This window comes from Telopea speciosissima, chromosome 7 (genome assembly GCF_018873765.1).
Source record: "Telopea speciosissima isolate NSW1024214 ecotype Mountain lineage chromosome 7, Tspe_v1, whole genome shotgun sequence".
In the NCBI taxonomy this organism is placed as follows: domain Eukaryota; kingdom Viridiplantae; phylum Streptophyta; class Magnoliopsida; order Proteales; family Proteaceae; genus Telopea; species Telopea speciosissima.
Window position 1 is genome coordinate 32,327,999 of NC_057922.1, and position 20,495 is coordinate 32,348,493.

The 20,495-nt window shown below is 37.5% G+C and overlaps 2 protein-coding genes across 2 annotated transcripts in view; both read left to right on the forward strand.

Moving 5' to 3' along the window:
- LOC122667536 lies at nt 1-16,978 on the forward strand. The gene is made up of 13 exons (XM_043863837.1): nt 1-170; nt 261-781; nt 853-919; nt 1,003-1,340; nt 1,427-1,490; nt 1,579-1,925; nt 2,097-2,538; nt 2,637-2,737; nt 2,910-2,953; nt 7,816-8,011; nt 10,659-10,803; nt 16,150-16,274; nt 16,749-16,978. The coding sequence occupies exons 1-13, from the start codon at nt 113-115 to the stop codon at nt 16,929-16,931; spliced, it is 2,631 nt and encodes an 876-aa protein (XP_043719772.1). The 5' UTR covers nt 1-112; the 3' UTR covers nt 16,932-16,978.
- LOC122667537 (ACT domain-containing protein ACR11) overlaps nt 1,364-20,495 on the forward strand; it is a 27,179-nt gene continuing 8,047 nt past the window's right edge. The window contains exons 1-2 of the mRNA XM_043863839.1: nt 1,364-1,376; nt 15,177-15,182. The gene's annotated coding sequence lies outside the window, so the exon portion shown is untranslated. The remainder of the gene's footprint in view (nt 1,377-15,176; nt 15,183-20,495) is intronic.

The window sequence follows — 20,495 nt, forward strand, 5'->3', positions numbered from 1 at the left end:
TTTCCCGTCATTTTTTGTGCAGTTACTCTTATGCAAGTAAATTTCAGAGCCTTATTGGTTTCAAAGCATATTGTTCTTGATCAGAGAGAAAATCAACTCCTTTAACGAGGTCATGGAATTTGATTTGGATCCTTTTGTTGATACTATTCCTGAGCACGTCAGCTGTAATGGTGAGAAAAGTTTGTTTATCACATCCAAAGACTGTTTCCTAGCTGTTATTATCTTGGGGCCTAGTGTATGATGATACATTTTATTGGCAGCCAGGGCTGGGGGCAAGTTCCAACCAAAGTCCAAAGCACGGCCCAAAAAAGAAACACTAAGCACGCTACCCATCAGTTTCTCCAGTGCCACAAAAGAAACGCCTGTCATAACAACCTCCAGTCCTGATGCTGCAGCCAGAAAGTCCATAACACCAGCCACCAACCTTCAAGATTCTGTCCAATCTCTTTTTCCCATGGTTCCAGGACAGAGTGGAGCGATTGATTCAATTCATGTATCGTCCTTTTCTGTAAATACTTCTATCATAAGGCAGTGTGTTAGGACGGTAGAAGATCCTTCTTCTAAACTTATTGGAGCTGAAGTGCTGGTCAACAAAACTGAGACTTCCCATTCTGGAGTTCAGCCATCTGATGGTGACAGAAGTTTTGAAACTGTGGGCTCTTTATCCCAAGTCGCCATAAGCAAAGAGGATGCAGGCTCCATGAATGCTCGCTTTTCAGAAGCTTCCATCTCCAACAGCAATATGAACATTCATTCTGGTTTTGGAAAGTTGGGAGGAGAGGTATGGTTAATGGTGTTTGTAATTTGTTTCTCATCCGCTTGAATTATTTCAGTAAGTTTCATATCTTTCAGGCTGGCGACATTTTTTTCGAGCTTGAATCTCTTGACAATATTCTTTTTCAATCCAACACTTCGACTGGTGAGTAATGCACTTTCTTCACCTGTTGGTAGATTTTATTCACTTCTTTCTTCACATTACTGGGCAGTGTGTTTTATTGGCAGTTGGTACTGAAAATAACTTCTACTGTAATGTTGAAGTGAGTTCTCTGCCAGGAAACAAGCTAATAACATCTCATCCTATTACTAGTAATGCTGTGGACTCGAATGTTCCTCTTAGGGACCATATCTTTCATTCTTCCAACCATCAGGACTCAGAGGAAGAACGTTGTGTTCAAGTTCATTCTTCTGTCAACTCTTCAACCTTCCAGCAATGTAATGCCAATGCAACTGGTGTTTCTGCTGAATTGATTTTGCCCCATGAGCCTGTAAACTGCAGTGAAGCTGCAGCTTGTGATTGCAGCAGGCATATCCAGATAGATAATCTGAGGTCTGCAATAGAGGTAAATATTTGTATTTCTGTGCGTTATTCCCCCTCCCTCCTGGCCCTTTCTTGGATTATCCTGTTTGAGGTTTTGTTTGCTTTCAGGAAGCAGAGGCATTTCATGGATTGGAAACTCTTGATGTTATTTCTGAAGCCACCATTGTTCCTGGTGATTTACATAAGTCAACTGACTGAATTTTTCTTTCAACTTAATATTTTCTGTTTTCAGTTGTAAATTGAATTCATGTTTGTGGCAGTTAAGGATAGGGGCAAATTCTGGTCCAAGAGCAAGGCCCAAAATGAGAATGATAGGCACATCACTTCTCTCAGTTTTCCTGATGCCATGGAGTCCATTTCTTGTCCTGGAGATGCTCAGTTGACTCCTCAAATCTACTTGGATGAGAGTTCAGTTCGATCCTTTTGTTCTGACGGCTCTCTTGATAACTCAACTATGAGGTTCTCTGCGACTGCCCCTTCAGATTGTCCCCCTGAAATTTTGGTGACTGAAGAGCACAGAAACCTTGTTGAGGCATCTCACTCAGATGTTGTAACATGTGAAAAAGTTATGGATTTACAAGCTTCTGGTGGAACATCAAGAAGAGGGGTATTTCTCAATATCTTTGTCAATCATGCATTTTTGTTCAATAATTATCTCATTCTTTTTCTTGGATTAGGCAATCATACTTCTTCTTTTCCTTCTGTACCTTTTTTTTTTGTTTTCAATTTTAATCTGTTAATCTGAATGTATCCCTCTTTCATTAATTGGGTTTCTCAGACTACGAAAAAGAAACAATCAACAGTATTGGAAGGAACAGTGAAAGAGGTTGACTCTTGGAACTTTGAACAACCTTCTCAGAGGGGTCAGGATCATAGACCTGCATTTACATCTGTTGATGAGAATGAAGTTAGTAAGTCATTGAGGAAACTTAGAAAGAGGATAGCTGTTTGTGTTCCTGCTGACGAGAGAGAGAATGGGATTGATGAAAGTGAGAATGTCCATAAGGAAGCTTCTAATTGTTCTGACATGGAAGAAGATGACGAATATAGAGGGAAGGATACGTCTCGGAAAAGGAGGGCACCAAGAAAATTGAAGAAGCGTGCACCTGAAAATGATGGACCAATTCAAAGGCATAAAAAGGCATCTGAAGGACAGGATCCATCAGAGAAAAAACTTAAGAAGAGGTTTTCTCATTCTACTAGACGAAAGAGAAGACTAGGTAATTTCAATTTTTGTTTATTGAGTTGTTTACTCTTCTGATTTTATACACATTTAGTCATGTGAAAGATAACATATTTCATGCCCCACTGCTTTTAGCAGATAAAGTGTTGCTTGAAACGGCTGAGGATGAGATCAACCCTCAAAAGCTTCTTTTTAGAGATCTTATGCTGCTTGCAGAGGCTAAGGAAAGGTTATTGGTATATATATTCTTCTCCCATTTCTTGATGAGATTTCTTACATTGTACATAATTATGCAGTCTTTACTGACTTGGTAAATAATTTAAAAAAAATAAATTGAAACGAACTTGTGTTTACTAGTTCCAACGTCCTTGCTTTTTCTTCCAACACTTTCCCACTCTTTTCATGCAGAATAAAGAAGTTGCGGCATCAAAAAAGTCCTTTCCCTATAGAAGGTAATCTTCACAAGTACTAGCTGTTGGATTAACTTTTGAGTGCAATAGCTTGTTGCTTTATTAATCTATGTTCTATACTTTCATAAGGTTGCTTCAAACTTTATTGTTTAACCTCTGGTTTGCCTAAGAAGGGGTATTACAAACTTTATGATCTCAACTTGGAGATCCAGGCCATGGTTTGTTTGATCCAAGACTAGGCTCAGTCACTTGATAATAATATTACAGTATATAAAGAGGGAGTTCAACGCTAACTTGTTTGATGTGATGACATTAGATCTTTGCTAAACTCGTTAGTAAGGGGAAAGGGGGAATAAGTTGTCCAAGGGCTATATCCTGAAGGGGTGTCCTCCTCCTAAAAAAATATTCTTAATGGTAACAGATTAAATCATATGTAAAAATCGAAGTATGTAGGGAAAACTAGAACAATATCCAAACAATCAGAGAAGGTCAATAAAAGGGGTAGGGAGTAGGGACAAGAGTGGGTTAGGCCCTGTAGCTACATAAAGAGGGAGACATTATTTATTCTTTAGCCCCCCAGGTGGGGGTTGAAAGAACATGAAAAGAATCTTATGGGCTGGGAGCCGTTTAACATGAGAAATTGGTTTCTTGGAGTGGAGTGATCTGGGTGATGATAGTATTTAAAAAATGTTAGGATAAGGATTTGTGGTGCTCCAAAAAAACTAAACTAGAGTATTAGGGTACATCGCAAGTAAGATGAAGAAGGACAAATTGGGGAAGATTTGAATGACTCAACCATCCAAATTTTCACAGGGCTGAAACTTAGGTTGAGTGGCCCTTTCAAAAGGTTTGACACTTGTTGGAGTAGCTACGAAAACTCTCAAGGGAAGTACAATGGGACCAAGATGTTGGTTGAGTATGAAGCAGGGTCTGGATATGGAATTTCAAGTTTAGTTTTGGCAGATCAGGTTAACAGAAGACGGAGGATAAACAACTTGAAGGCTAGAAACAGGGTACCAAAGGGGGTTAGGTATAGATTATCAAACTGACTTTCTAACAGATGAGATTAACAGCTAGATAATAGTAACTGAAGAGATTCCACTCCAGTTGAATAAACACCAATCATCCAGGCCGTGTCCCTGGGACTTTACCCACAAAACACCAATAGAGATTGCCTCAGCAACTCTGAGAATTCTCATTTATTCATCCAAAGGTAAAAAAGCCCCACCTTACCTTGGTATAGACTACTAACACCTACCTTGTAATTGACTCAATCCAAATTTAAAAACGTTGTTTTAAACTGATGTAGTAGCATTTTCATGGTCAGACCGATATGAACCAGTTTGGAAACCCAAGCCAAGGAGAACCAGGTCCAAAAGTGGATTTCAATCCAACAGGGGTATTTAGGGAATCTATTTATTTTTTGGGGTTATTTTTGTCAATTAAGATTTATTATTTTAATTCTGTTTAGCAGCCGATATTTGTGTTTGACTCAAACACTAATTCAGTTATAGAGTCTGAATAGGTTTTTATTTTCTTCTTCACAAGTCTATAATTTACCATGTAAACCCCATCGATTGATATAGAAATCTGGAATGAAATTTTAATGGAGTTTTATATGCTGGTGCCAGGAGAGCCTGTTTTGATTGATGATTCTTCTTCCCTGGTTGGACTTCCCTCTCCGACCATTTTTCTTCCCAGGTCTGTCTTCCTCCTCTAATCTTCTTCTTTCTATTTTCTCTTTTTCTGTTTGAGGTCCTTAAGCTTCATCTGCTGTACCCTGTTTCCAATGGTACTTGCAGCCCACCAGATCTGGATCAAACTCTATCAATCCCTCTCTGTTCTTCCTGAAAATTTGCGTGTAGGTTACTCCCAAGGGCGACTCAGCTTGTAAAGCTTGAGGCTGAACTGAGTTGGGGTTTGGGAGATTTGAACCAATTGTGTAGTCGGTTCTGTTCTTACCACCAGTTCTTGTTTCAGATCAGTTCTGTTGTCTTATTACTTGTTCTTTCAAGTTGCTACTTCTTGTATTTGACAGGCCTGGTATGAAGATACTATCCCCAGAATTTTTGGTTGATTGGTTTCCAAACGGGTGAGATTTCTCACCTTAGTTGAGTTTGGTTCCATCGCCAATACTGTGATTGTTGTGAGGTTGAAGAGAACATTTTTTCTTATTTGCAAATAAGGCCAGACTTTGTAGTTTGTGATAGTTATCAAAAATCCCTTATTTCCTTATGTTGTCTGTGTTAAACTTGTCTTTTCTAAAATTCCAGATTAGTCCAATCGCTTCAAATTAGTTTACCATTTGTTCCCAGATTCTGTTTTCTTACCCAAATGGGTCTTGAGCTTTCCAAAAATTATAGAATTGCCACTATTTCTTCAATTTGAGTTATTTATCACTTTGGTAGGCTCATAGTGACTTAATTAGGTTTTGGGACCCTAGGTGATGCCGGAGCAGTTTGTTGGACTAGGCAGATCCGTTTGGGAGTCCAGCCGGAGACGAACAGGCTCCACTTTGAATTTTGGTTCAATAGTTTATTTATTTACTTGTTTGGATTTGTCTTGTACTCTTTTACTTAGGCTAGAGTTCCTTTCCATCTTTAATTTTAGAATTTGATTTAGAGTTTGTTTCAGTTTTGGAGTCTAGTCAGGAGTCTTTTATTGTTTTCTTTAAATACATGGTCGTAACTGAAAGCTTTAGATTTGATAATGGAATATTGAGTTTTGGTTTGAGTAGCCGTGTGTCTTGTGTGATCCCTTTTTCCCCCCTCTACCTCTTCTTCCCTCCTTTCTCTTTCTCTCTCCCTGGTGCTTAGGTTGAAGGAAACCCTACCCTAGGAGATCCAAACCCCAGAGTTGCAGCTCCTAATATTCTCTCTAGTAAGAGAATCAAGCCTGCAACTCCACTTGGGTTCATTTCTATGGCCAGATCCTGTTTCTGGTCATTCCCTTTGATTTCTTAGTTGCTGTTTCGAGTAGCTGATTGAGAGAATCAATAGGACCTTGAGTTGCGATCCTACCCCTCAAATCTTAAGTCAATTGGTGCTAGAGAGCTCCTTCCCGCAACAATTCTGGTTTCCGCCCTTCTCTGATTCAATTCCAGGTTGAAGACGATAACCTCTTTTCCCCATCCTTCGTTATATTTAGTTTTGCCCCTTATCTCAAAACTACACCTCAATCTCTCCTTTATTAGTCCTGACCCTTATCTATTGTTCATTCCAAGTCTACCCTCCCTTCTATCTTCATTATCGTTTGTCTTTTATTTTGTTTGTTCAAAGTTAGCCCCCATTTTTAATGATAATTCCTATTCTGTCCTTTCTTCTATTTTAGCTTAATGACCCTTTATGATTTTCTTTATTAACCAAACTGCCATTCTTCCTTTATAAGCCTTGATATATTTACAAGTTTGCCATTACCTTTAATTGTCGAGCTATTTAGTACTTGGGTGGGCCCAAAAGCGAACCCAAGTAGGGTTTTGTGACCCAGGTTCCGCATCACTAGGTTGCACTATAAAGTCTTAAACTTGAAAACCAAGTAAACAGGAAAATTATAAATATCTAGAATCTAATTGGACTGAAAAATAGAAACTAAAAATTGACCCAAATCTTGCCTAAATCTCTAGAAAATCGAAAATAGAAAGTAAAACTAACACCTAATGTTTTCCTAGATTTTGTGAATCTTCAAGGAATTATGAATGGTATGTTATGCCATTTGGATTATAGAACCATTTGATCGATTTTGCCGAGGAATTCCCTGGTCAAATTGAAGACTGGAATCAGCTCAAAAGGTTTCTGGGGTCTACCCCAAGCACCTAACCAGAGATAAGGATCATATGTACATAAATTTTTGCCCCACTAAATGCTTTCCTAGATTTTGTGTAAGCAATTTTATTCGTATGTAAATCTTCTTTGTTCCCAGTCTTTTGCCATGGTTTAAAGCTACACTTCTCTCTAGTGGTTGGTTGAACTTTGCTGTTCCATTCCAAGTCTCTTTAGATAACTGTCATTCCTTCTAGATTTTCCTTGGAACTTATTTTCTTATTCTTTTAGGCTCAGTCTACTTGCAAATAAAGGAAAAATGAAAGGCAGTGAAATTAGTTTTAAGAAGAAAATCGAAACTTTTTGAAACCATTATTGTAAAATCTGCCAAGTAGATACTTTGTTTCCTATTCTAGTCTAGGGAATTTGGTTGCAAACTGCAGTGAAATTTAATTATTAGATTTAGAATGTTTGAGTTAAACAATCATTTTTGGTAATGATGAGAAAAGTTTGCACTTCCAACCTGATTGAGCCTTATTCAAGTTAACCTCTCATTCCATGTAGCATTAACCTCATGTCTAAAATCCTAATTTTGTTTTTCAAATTAATCTCTTTTTTAAGGCATGATTTCCTTTATTAATTTCTCATCTTTACAGTTCCATCATCTAATCTCGTGTTGCCAATCTTCTTTCTCCTTTGCTCACGTCTTAATACATGCTTCTAATATGAGTGGTAATGTGCTCTCCTGGGAAAACTTTACACATTACCTATTTACTTTTCCATCTTGTTAGTGAGAAAAAATTATGTCACACCTCTATTTGATGTTCCTTGGTAATGTCATGAGATCAACTCCCGATCTCTTGGCATTCAGGTTGGTTTTTATAATGGCCTATGCCCCTTAAGCCATTAATTTCAAGGCATTGTTCTGAACATGGTAATTATATGCTTATGTAGAAAACAAATTTCAGTATTGAAGGAATGTATACTAATTTAAAAGGATCTTTTTTTGGGGTAAATCATTTTAAAAGGAGTCGAAGGAATATATTGCATGCAAAATGAGTTGATTTGGTCCTTTAATTTTGAGAGGTAATTTATTAGTTTCACTTTCATACTCATTTTTTTTATTTGACTATTTTTTATATGCAGTGCTAATAATTCTGTTCCATACGATGCCTCATATAATGAAGATGACTTCTTTGCATCAATGCAAGATCTAAACTCAGCTGATGACCAAGCAACTCAACAGGTTCAACGGAGTTCCTCTAAATTGAATTACCATTCCTTCATGGACAGAACACTTTCTGAAAGATGGTCGAAACAGGACACAGAGCTGTTCTATGAGGTATTCTCATCAGTAAATTGACATTCATGTGTTATTCTACATGTGGTTTGATTTATTAAACCAATTCTAAACTGAGGTTAAAGAAAATTAATGTTTTCTATGTGACTCAACTAACAGTATAAGTAAATAGATTCTATATTTAAGTATGCAATTTACAAGAAGCTATGGAGTGCCCAAATACCTTGTGCATCCTCTCTTTTGTATCTAAGAAATTGCTGTTTATAAATAAAAATGTAGTTCCCAAATGTAGATCTGATATGTATTGCCTTATGGTACATTCTTTTGGCAAGTATAATGTAAATGAAAATATATAATAACCACATATGTCTTTTAAAGGTATATTTTATTTTTGGGAACCTTCATATATCCAATGCGTATAACAAAGTTGTGCTGCCATGGATGTTCAAACTCTCCCATTAGTATAATCATGGCCGATAGCTGTGCAACATTAAGATTTTAAAAGTATATAATTGTTAACATTCCATTTCTTGTCGTTTTATTAAGGAAAATTACTGTATTCTTAATAGATAACATGCTTTGGTAATCCATTACTACTGTTGATCTACAAAAGTAGGTCAACAGGACCTCTACACCCACCGACCACGGGAGGCCATGGGAATCCCACCTGTTTATGGTTTCCATATCACATTTGCTTTGCAATGAGGGAATAGGGAACACACATATATACACAATCGCATTGCGATACATACATCACATGTATATACTACATAAAACAAACATACGTCTAACAATGAAATAAAGCCAGATAGAAAATAAATTATTTTTGTGGTATGCGATGGCATCCGAAGTCAAAATGACTTTACATCGCATGCAAGTCACCTTGATTCCAAGATGGGTGAGGGTAACATAGCCTCATCGCATGCAAGTCACTTTGTTGGAAATAGAGGTGTAAATGAATAGCCGAAATCCGTTTCCGTATCTGTTTAGCACTATCCAAATCTGTCCGACAGCTAAACGGATGCGGATACGGAAAGGCTATAGCTATCCGAAAAGCTACATTTACATGTAAACGGATAAATTATCTGATCCGTATCCATGTCCGTATCCATTTAGCACTATTCGAATCCGTCCGAAAGCTAATCGGATGCGGATGCGGAGATAGCACTATCCGAGCCGAATCCAATCCGTTTACATCCCTAGTTGGAAAGCCCTAGCATTTGAAAGTTGAAAATCGCCCATACAACCCAAAAATTCAGTTTTTCTTGAACTGGGGGTTGACTTTTTATCCTTTTGGAATTTGATTTTATAACTATTTTTATTGGATTCAAATAGAGGGGCATTTGCTTATTTATGAATAATATCTTAAGTAAATGAAATAAATGATATTTGGCATAGATAAGTGCCAAACTTGGTTCGATACCATTTCCAAGAACAGTATACACTACCAAACTTGGGTCAAAACCACCATTACCATTTTGAGTTTTCTTTTTGTGAAACTAATTCATGGATTGGGTTTAAAATGTCAAAAGTAGGCAACACAGAAAAAATCAGGGCCAAAAACCACTTTCTGGGCCTCGAAACCAAGTTTTTGAATTGGCCTAGAAAAATACCAGTTCGGTCGAAAGTCGAAACCTGCCATATCTCAGTTTCGGGGGCAGACCGAAACCAGCCTCAAAACCAAGATTTTGAACCTTGAATAGCAGGACCCGTCTCTGATGTAAGTCTTCTGGGGCTTGGATTGCACAAAGGTTGTACACCCTTGATCCTTGTCCCAAATTTGAAAGAGAATGGATAAGAGGTTCAGAGGTTGGGTACTTAGTTGAATTACTAGCAAAATCCTTGGGTATCGAAGGATTTCAAGATTAATCGAACTAAAATAGAATATCTGGAGTGCAATTTAGTTGAAATAGGAACGAAAATAATGTGATTAAGATTCATGGTAGGGAGGATACCTTAGAGTGATAATTTATGATTTTAATAGCTAGGTTCAGTCATAATAAAGGATAATTCGATAATGATGTTAACTCATAGAACTAGAACAGGGGTAGATGAACTGGAGATGTGCTTCTGCAGTGTTATGTCATCAGTACATACAGGATATAGGTAATAAATTTAAAAGTGTCTTGTATAGATGATCTTCCTCTAACTTTGCGGCCTTTGTTTTATTTTGTGGGCTTGGTGTGGGGCATATATGGATAACGATCCTAATATTATGTTACCTTACTCTTGTTTCAAAACTTGAAACTTGAAACTTGTTAACCTGTCAAGTGTCAACCCTAAAAGCAATAAGGACCAAATATTGAACCAACCGACCAAATATAAAACAATTCATCGAAGTATACAAAAAGCAGGATTGGGCTCTTTAACCATTATCAGTTTTTCCAAATTAGAGAATTGCAGCTGGCATCTGATATTTAAAATCCTGTGGAATTACTTAGATTGAAAACACGGACTTCTAAGACATTTTGCAACTAAACGGAGCGTCCATAGGGTACCCCATGGCTCTCATTGTAAGTGCATCAGTTTTGGAATATGAGAGGACCATTTCTATAAACTAATAATGACAAGTGCAGTATTTGAACCCCTTAAATCATATATGCTTCTAATTTATGTCTTTGTATAAGTATTCAGCAGCTTTAATCAAATTGCTGGACTATGTTGTTCACACTCTTACTCTGTGTTTCAGGCTATTAGGCAATTTGGCACAGATTTTGCTATGATACAACAATTATTTCCTGGTCGTACACGTCATCAAGTGAAATTGAAATATAAGAAAGAAGAACGTCAACATCCTTCGAGGGTTTCTGATGCCTTAACTAATCGTTCTAAAGGTGCTGTAGGACTTGTTGCTTTAATTGATCTTTTCTTCATTCCACTTAATTTTCTCTGGTGCTTTCTCTAACGAGTAGGATCTTAATTGTACATAATGTTCTTGATTAGTAGAAGCTGGATTGTGGATTCTACATAATTTGTGGTCACTGGATAAGTGTTGTCATAGGTGAAAAATACAAGGTGCATAGGCCTAGTTAATTTTAGAAAATAGGAATAAGGTACGTTTTCTTGGACAGGTTACTATACCTTACCTAATAAAATTTTAACTTAGTAAGTGATATCATCTTTCCCTTGTAAAATTCAATATGAAACTCTGTGAGGACAAAACGGCAACTAAGATGGTAATCAGAAACAAGCTGAAAAATAACAACCCAGCAACATATGGTGCAGAGTTAAAGGACCGAACAATACTTTGAAGATTATAGCAGAATAGCAATTTGTTGAACTTGGCTTGACACTGAGAAGTAGGGTTGAATCAGTGTATTTTAAAATTATTCCTTTTAATGCCCAACTGATCACACTGCCAACTGTCTACAAAATGGCACCTAAGATTATAATCAGAAACAAGCTTAAAAATAGCAACCCAGCAACATATGGTGCAGAGTTAAAGGACAGAACAATACTTCAAAACAGAATAGCAATTTGTTGAATTTGGCTTGACATTGAGAGAAGGGAGGGGGGTGAATCAGTGTATTTGAAAATTCTTCCTTTTAATTGCCCAATTGATCAAACTGCCAACTGCCGACTGTAATTTTGAACCCTACAATTATCATTCATGTAGCTCACCTTGCTTCTCAACCACAAGTATTCACAACCACGTGGCAAGGTCTACCTGGTGCACACCCATCATTCAGGAAAGACTGGCCCATTACAATAGTACACCATTGTTGTCAAGGTGTTGTGACAACTATGTAGTAAACCCATTTACCAAATCTATTAAGCCTATGGCCCATATAACTCATTTGATACTCAAAATTAAACATAAGGAAAAAGAACTCTGCCTGGCAGCGTGGTGCCTGTGCCCATACATAAAGGGAGTTGAAACGACTGCCCCACCCTTGTGAATGCGAAAAATTTGCCCCGTGCTGGTGCAGGGGACATGCTGCCAGGCAGAGAACCCTCTCCCTTAAACATATTAGTCCATACATGGTCCAGTTTGGTGGCCTAGTTTGCTACTGGCCTTCTTGTTCTTTTGAACTGCATCATCCTGCCCTTGAGTTTAATTTTGTTCCGTGAGATTTAAGTTTGAATCTAAGTCTGGTCCTTGTGTTACCACCTGACCTGGTTTCAGATTTCTTTAACCATTGTTGGGCTTCAGATTTGGTTACTGGATGAGTTGGGTAAATAGTTTTGTGGATTACGGATCTTACCTTGGAGTTTTAGGTCAAACCGAGCCTTCTTGGGTGAGTTCTCTACTGTAGAACCAGGTCTCTTCCATCTCCATTCTGTTGAGAGGTTGAAGAGAACCTTCCTTTGAGAATTACAACTAATCCCTCTTTTCCTTGATTGACCAAACTGTCCTTGTTTTATTTAAAACTATTCCTATCTTATCCCCTGGCCTCACTAAATTCCTGATTGATCCTTCTCTTTAAGGTTTAATTACTATTTAGTCCAATCTCCTATTGCTTACCAAATAGGGTCCTCATTGTGCTGGAAATTATGAAATTATGAAACTGCCACTAACCTATTATTTGAGTTTCTATTATTCTAGGTGGGCCCATAGATACCCAAGGCAGGATTTTGAGATCCCGTAGTTGCATCAAGGTTCTTACTAATTCTTGTTATAAGACCCTTCCATTTGAGGGCGGGCCTTGGTGCAATGGTAACGGTTGCTCCATTGTGACCAAATGGTCACGGGTTCGAGTCTGGAAACAGCCTCTCTGCGAAAGCAGGGGTAAGGCTGCGTTCATTATGAACCTCCCCAGACCCCGCAGTGGCGGGAGCCTTGTGCACTGGGTACGCCCCTTTTTTTTTTTTTATGATTCAGTCACTAAATATATCAAACTGAGCAAACTTTTAATGCATTCTATACTTATGCTGCCAAAGACGTGAAAAGATAAATGATCCTCTCTGTGCAAGTAGATAAGTTAGATTCACATCATTATGCTCAATAAAAGGAATGAGGGCCCCAATAGAAATATTGGAAGGGAAAAATGCTTCGACAGTTAAGATCCCAGATGAAGCATTAAGTCTAAGAAGAGTCATAATTTCCCATTGGATGTCTTATGTTGTTTACTTTTTGTTGAATTAATATGTTTTTAAATTGTGATATATTGACTCCATTTCACTACTTTCTGTTGAATTAGTATGTTTTTAAACTGTTAGCATTATTAGGAGTTTTTTTTTCTTTAGTTCAAGTTGGATCTTCTTTTTTTACTTATTTGTATAATCCAGCTTGAGGGGGAGTGTTGGAATATGTAATCCAGAATACCGTGGGGGTATTCTGGTCCTTTTGGGGCTAGTTTATTTATTATGTAATTAGGTACAGTCGGCTATGTGGATTTTAGTCCCACATCGCCTAGTTTAGTCTCTTTGTAATTTCCCCTCTATTATAAATAGAGGGGCTTACCTATCAATTAATTAATTCAAGTATGTTACAATTTCCATCTTCTCTTCTCTCTTTTCTTCTCTCTAGAATTACTGGTTACAGGTCCTAGGTTTTCTACATGGTATCAGAGCTGTTGTAACCAGTGATTGATTCTCTTCTTGTTTGCAGTTTTGAGAGTCGTTTCAAAGTTCTCCTATTTATGGAGAAACCCTAGTTCATAGAAAGAAAAGAAGAACTAGGGTTTCCTGCTCATTTATTCTTTATCGATTTTTTTAAATTTTCCGCAATCATTGTATGCTGGAATTGCAAGGTTGAAGAGGATCCTTGGCTGTAACAATTTTCTGCTGCTGCCCTAAGGTTCGGAGGTTTTCTGGCAGCAGTGTCTGTTCTACTGCCGAAGATTTATTTGACTCGACAAGGCTTTCTCTTATTTTTTGAAGATCTGTTCTACCTACGACCTTCTTTGCTGAAATTCCAGGTTACTTGCAGACCTGCTGCATCTCGATCCATCTCGATCTACCATATCTGAACCAGATCCGTTGGCTGCTGGTTCGAAGTTTGAAGACAACCTTCAGCAATGGGGTCCTTTGGTTTCCGCCTCTCTGTTTCCCCTTTTCTCTTAAGTCAATGGGGGTATAGGGGTTTCCTGCTGGTAGCGTGACTGTCAATAGGTTCTCTTCGCTGGTTGAATCGATTTGCTGCTGATGTTGATTATTCAGTAGCAACTTGTTGGTATCGAGTTGCTACTAGGGTTTGCTGAATCGATTACCCTGTTACTGGTTTGTGAAGATGTTCCTCCTTGATTCAAAGGTTTGGTCAATGGAGTTGCAGATCTATCGTGAGATTGGGTTTCTATGATGTGCTGCAACTATTTGATTGAAGACAAAGATATGCAGTTCCACCTTATTGCTAATTTTATTGCTGTTTTCGTACATGGAACCATCTTGATTGCTATATTAGTTACCGCTGCCTGGCTTTTCCCCTGAATTTCATGGTGTCGAATGCTGTAATCTCCGTTTCATCCTTGCACTTTGCCACTGCCTTTCTCTGGTTTGTGCCTCAAAAATTCCTTTCTCAACTGCCACTGTTTGCACCCTCTGGTTGCGTTTCAAGGAAGGAACTGATGGAGTCATCTTTTTACCCTCTACTATTCTCAACTCCTTACTGCTAAGAATCGTGGTTGAAGATGATGGTATTGAGGTTGCGTGACTCACAAATCCTCCTCACTACTTTTCAAATCAGGCTTCCTTTTTATCATTCTTTTTTTCTTTATTTTATTACCCATATCACGTTTCCTTTTCCTTTTCCTTTTAAGTTTTAACTTATTAGGTATTTAATGCTACTAGCCTACTAGCGTACTACCCTACCTTTATTAGTACCCATCCTTCTTATGATTATTTACATCTTGCCATTAAGAGTTTGCTCCTTCCAAGTATGTCCCTCATCTATAAATCTAATTCCCTACATGACCCATTACTTTCTTATTTACCAAGGGCCCCTTGCAAAATTGTGATTATTTACCAAACTGCCATTACTTTTTCATACATTCCCCTATTTGACTACCCAATTGACCTTTAAAAATTCTGGTTTATTACCAGTTTGCCCTTTAGCTTGGATTGTATTTAAAAGTGGATTTCCATCAAATTACAACCATGCCATCCTTTTTTTCCAACACCGTTTTCTTTCAATGATTCTAATTCCCTTCATATCCCATACATTTGGTATTTACCCATAACACCTTTGGAAACTTCTGGTAAATTAAAATTTTGTCATTCCTTCCTTTTTACTTACTCATAGCACCTTTGGAAAATTCTGGAATATTACGTTTTTGCCCTATTTCTTACATCATCTCTATTATGTCCACGTGTACTACACGTGAGGGGGAGATTATGTACAATATACCTGCAGACATTGCAGAACGCAGAACTTGCAGGAACATTGGTGCAAAACATAGAAGATCAGTTTTCTCCACCATTGCCATTGGGTATCCTTCGTTATTGGGTTGAGTTTGCCGTAAGGGGGAGATTGAAGTATTGAAGAGTATTGAAGATATTTGGTTGTTGCCTATTTGAGGACTTTCAGTTGGGTTGATACAGTATTTTTTCTGCTGCCTGACTTAGTTTGTTTTCGCTGCTTGCTGCTCTAGTTATTTCACTTCAAGATTCTAAGTCACTATGACAATCTGAGATTCATCACTGGATAGCTATTGAAGATCGTTGAAAGCTGCCTTTTTTGGAAGACATTCCAGTCCCGGTTTGCTGATCATGTCTGTCCAAGTTTTGAAGATCTATTTTTTCAAGTTCTTGAAGGTTTATTTGGGAGCTGCATTCATATGTCAAGCTGGATTCTGCTGCACCTTAGTTTGTTTGTCATTTTGTTCAAGTTGGGCATCAGTACATTGTATCCGCCAACTTGAGGGGGAGTGTTAGCATTATTAGGAGTTTTTTTTTCTTTAGTTCAAGCTGGATCTTCTTTCTTTACTTATTTGTATAATCCAGCTTGAGGGGGAGTGTTGGAATATGTAATCCAGAATACCGTGGGGGTATTCTGGTCCTTTTGGGGCTAGTTTATTTATTATGTAATTAGATACAGTCGGCTATGTGGATTTTAGTCCCACATCGCCTAGTTTAGTCTCTTTGTAATTTTCCCTTATAATAGAGGGGCTTACCTATCAATTAATTAATTCAAGTATGTTACAATTTCCATCTTCTCTTCTCTCTTTTCTTCTCTCTAGAATTACTGGTTACAGGTCCTAGGTTTTCTACACCATGATATATTGAGTCCATTTCTCTTGCAGATCATTCCCATTTTGAAATAGTGATTCAACGATTACAAGCTGCTGCTGAGGCAGAGAAGAATTCTGATGGAGATGTGGCTTTAGCTGCTATGACAGATGAGGAAGAGGTGACTCGTGAAGAAAATGTATGTGTTAACCTTAGCCTCTTGTTTTCCCTGTTAAATAGTGGATACGAATTATTGATCATGTTCATCATATCATGGGGTTTCTACTACTGTAGGGCACACAATCTGTTCTCTAAGACTATCAATGGCATGGTGATCTTGTTGAAAAGTCATTCAAGTTCATGTTCTTAACCATCTTGTCAGATTCACATTTCCTTCACTAAAGGGACTGTGGAGAAACTTAAGCTCACCTTTGGTGTTAGGATTAGGTGCAGATCTCCTAGTACTGGTTTATTCCTTAATGTGGTCAGGATTCCTTGCATGTGCTTCAAGCGTGTGGTAGAGGAACTGGAAGGATAAGTTTAATTATTGCCACATAATTATATCTGCCTCTTGTTCAGTTAATATTCTGTCATTTTGTAACTTGATCATTTCCTTAATCTTCTACCCGGTTCCTATTTTCTTGCTGAATGTTGGAATTGTCCATGCTCTCAGGAAGAAGCAGCAAAATCAGACCAGAAAGTAGAACAAGTAGGAAACAATCTTGAACCCGAGGTTCCTGAAGTTCGTAATACTGGGATGTCTCTTGACAATGAAGATGATTTCTGTAGGTGGAGTCAATATAGAGGTGCAGATTATTCTTACCCTGAAGATGAGGGAAAGGGTGAATATGACTAGTAGCGTACTAACTTTTTTTTTTAAACTGTATATAACTTACTTTGTCTTCCCAATTTTCGTATTTATGTACTCCATGTGAACGGTTAGATTATTGACTAACAAATACAAACTACAAATCTTATAGGAATATTCATTAAATATAATATTTCTTTGGTGTACTTTGGAATTGACTAAGTGTAAGAATTCTAAGAATATTCATCAAATATAATATTTCTTTGTGTACTTTGGAATTGACCTAGTGTAAGAATACTAAGATTATGCCTATTGAAGTTATGTTCTTTCTAGCATGCACATTCTAACACAATTTCTGTAGTTCATTTTGGTTTTTTGAGATAACCATCAGATTTGTTATGTTGGATGATCAGAAAATTCTGGACATGTCATAAATCTCATGTATATAATCATATGAATAGCTTTTGAATTATAACCTGGGCCTCCTATGGAAAAGGCCCTTCTAATTTTTTTTTTTTTGATGATTGCAGCATATTCTTTCATACTGATATTCATAACTAAGAAACAATCAACTGGAAATCAACAAACCCACTCTAGCTTAAAAAGAGAGTTATGGGGAGATTGGGTTGTTAAGCTATTGAAGAAAGTATGTAAGTAATTCTATTTTACTTAGGGGAGCAGGATATATAGGTGCACACCTAGTTTTGCCACATGGCGTAGGTCTGATTCAGCTGAAATTTTGTGGGTAGATAGATCCCAAGGTCCTTAGCTCACATGTCAAGTATCAGCGTACACAGAATTAGCCACATGTCAAAATAAACCATAAAAAAGTTGAGGTCTATGAAAAGGCTGCATGGGACTATTAAGGAGGGGGGGGGGTTGCATGGGAAGGTAAATAGTCAAATTTCAAGGTGAAATTTGTCATTACAGAATCTTCTCATTTTAGCATTTGGACACCAGAAAACATGAATGTAGTAGCAGCAATCTAGTTATTTGTTAAAAGCATCTGTTATGTCTCCTGTTTAGGTTGGAAATCAAGACCCAAAATGGCGAAGAATGTAGGTGATTCATTTTACCTTTTTTTTTGGAAGAACTCAACTTGAGTCTTAAGAGGTTGAGAAGGGACAATTAGAACAGGGCATCAGAGAACAGACTTTGATCTATGATTTAGGCTGTGGAGGGTTTTGGGAACAGAACTTAGGTTGTAGAGTTGCTGTAGGTTCTTTCTGTTTTATCCAATGCCATGAAATTTGTATTCTTAAAACCCTTTCCATGGTCAAGCTTGGGCAAGTCTTGTGTCCCCCTCCCTAATAAAAAACCTTTACACAATAACATATAATACGTGTAGTTAAGCAATGTATGATGTGTGAGTAGAATCATGTGGTCTTAATGCCATATCAGTCAATACCTAATAAAAGTTGTTTTGGTGATGAAGTTTTTTTTTTTAAATCACAACCTGTTGATACTTGGGCCATTTTTTGGATCCCTTTTCTTATTTTTCTAGTCTGTTAGGTTGTGTATGATAATGTTTCTGATACAATTAATATTTCTGAGTCGGAAATACTTTTTTGTGTTTTCGACTTTCTGTTAATTTGGAATACTTCTAAACCAACTTTGTTGAATGATAAAATTGGAATAAAAAAAATGTCACTTAAAAAAAAATAAAAACAGAAATAATATATAATTTTTTTGTAAAGGAAACAGAAATAATATTGAAAAATGCATATCTTCTATTTGGTGGCGATGATTGGTGGCGGCGGCGGAGGAGAGTCGACGCTCACCATTAAATTTATATATTGACTATAGTATCGGGTAAGCCTATGTTTTTTTTTAGCTAATTTGATTATCATGATTTAAAACTCATCAATTTGTGCAGAAATCTTCCAGTCATCTTTCATAACAAATTCAAGAAAATTGACAACATATTTCTTACCACCAGTATCTTCTAATGCATACTTCTTTTCCAATGCAGTCCATACAGAGTTCCAAGGCCGATTCCGAATAATTACAATTTTATACGAACTGTGTCCAATTGATTTTGGACAAGTCCGACCGATTCCAAATCAATTTGAATCGCAATCAAATTAGAATCCATGGAAAACCCAATCTCATACCTTATTTAAAGTTTTTAAACTTGTATGAGAAGCAACACTAGCAGGAAAATCAACTACAAGAAGACAACTTAGGTGAGGTGAGGGTCTGAAAATGAATTTCAGCCATGGGTGGTGGTTTTACATCATTCATGATGTTTACCAACTATTATGGTCTGATAATTAAAATGCCAACATGGGTGGGTAAACTTCATTGTGGATCTCCTACGTCACCTTCACTGATTAAATTATGGGTGTTTTGCTTACCTCAGAAAAACGACATTATGGGTCATCAACTGCTTTATATACATGTCACATAGGATTCTTGGTATTGGAGCCCTTATTGTAATATTGGGTTTGAAAAAAACATAAAATCCTTAACAAGTTGAATTTAGCTCGTCTCTAGGGAGGCGTGCGCCCAAGGTGCTGCTAGGGGCATCCAGCGGTTGAGCTGTGCTGTACACATTGCGGTGCACTCCTAGGGATGTGTGCGGCACAGCTCAACGGCTGACAGCGCCCTGGGTGTTCCTTGCTCCCCGGAGACGATTCTGATCCTAACAAGTTATTGTACCATTAGCATTTTCGCTTGAGGTTTGCTCTTTTTGGTTGTAAGACCGAGTTTTCCTTTAGTGGAGATTCTCTTGAAGGTATATTCGATCATTCATAAATAGGGGGATATTTTAGGATCCTAGGAAGGTGCTTGAACCTTTTCCCGTGGTGGAAAATTCTAACTTTCTCGCTTTTGTTAAGTTCAAGCCCAAAATAAGTAAGAGTGTGTTACAAGTTAATTCAAGTTAGAAAAAGTAGAGCTAAATTTTAAGTTGACAATACTCTACCCTCTCCTACTGTTTAATATTATTTTGCTGGTTTTTCATAAATAAAAAAAAAAAAAATTTTAAGTTGACAATAGTTTTCATGTTTGGCCATGCACATGCATGACCTGCATTGAGTACAGGAAATGCCCAACCAAAATGACCAAAGACCCCCTGTCCCTTAGAAGATATGCTCGATGGGGAGAATCTCTCATGCACCAGTCATGTCCTATTCTAAGTTATTTTTTTCTTAAAGAAGGTGAAAGTGGGGCAAAAGGTATTGACAAGATCGTTTCTCATATTTTCATAACTGAAAAAGCTTGAGCACACTGCTTGCATATCACTAGCTACGCAAGCTAGTGTCTGTTGTGTCTATCTTTCTCTTCTCCCTTTTGACATGACCTCATGTCCTTCTTGTATGATGCTTCGTCCTACACCCTCATTGGTGCCACCCATTAGCTTACTGTACATAGGCGGTGTGCCTTTTCCTCTTGTGTGTCAGACCTCTCTCTCTCTCTCTCTCTCTCTCTCTCTAGTTGGCCTATGGGTCATTCATTAGGATAAAAAAAAATCATAGCTGATGCTTGGAGAAACAAATTTATTAGTATAAATTTGAGTATATAAATAGTATGACATGGACAATATATATGTCCACTGAAATTTATTTGCAAATCTAACTTTTTATCAAATGGACAATTAGAGCAAGTTCA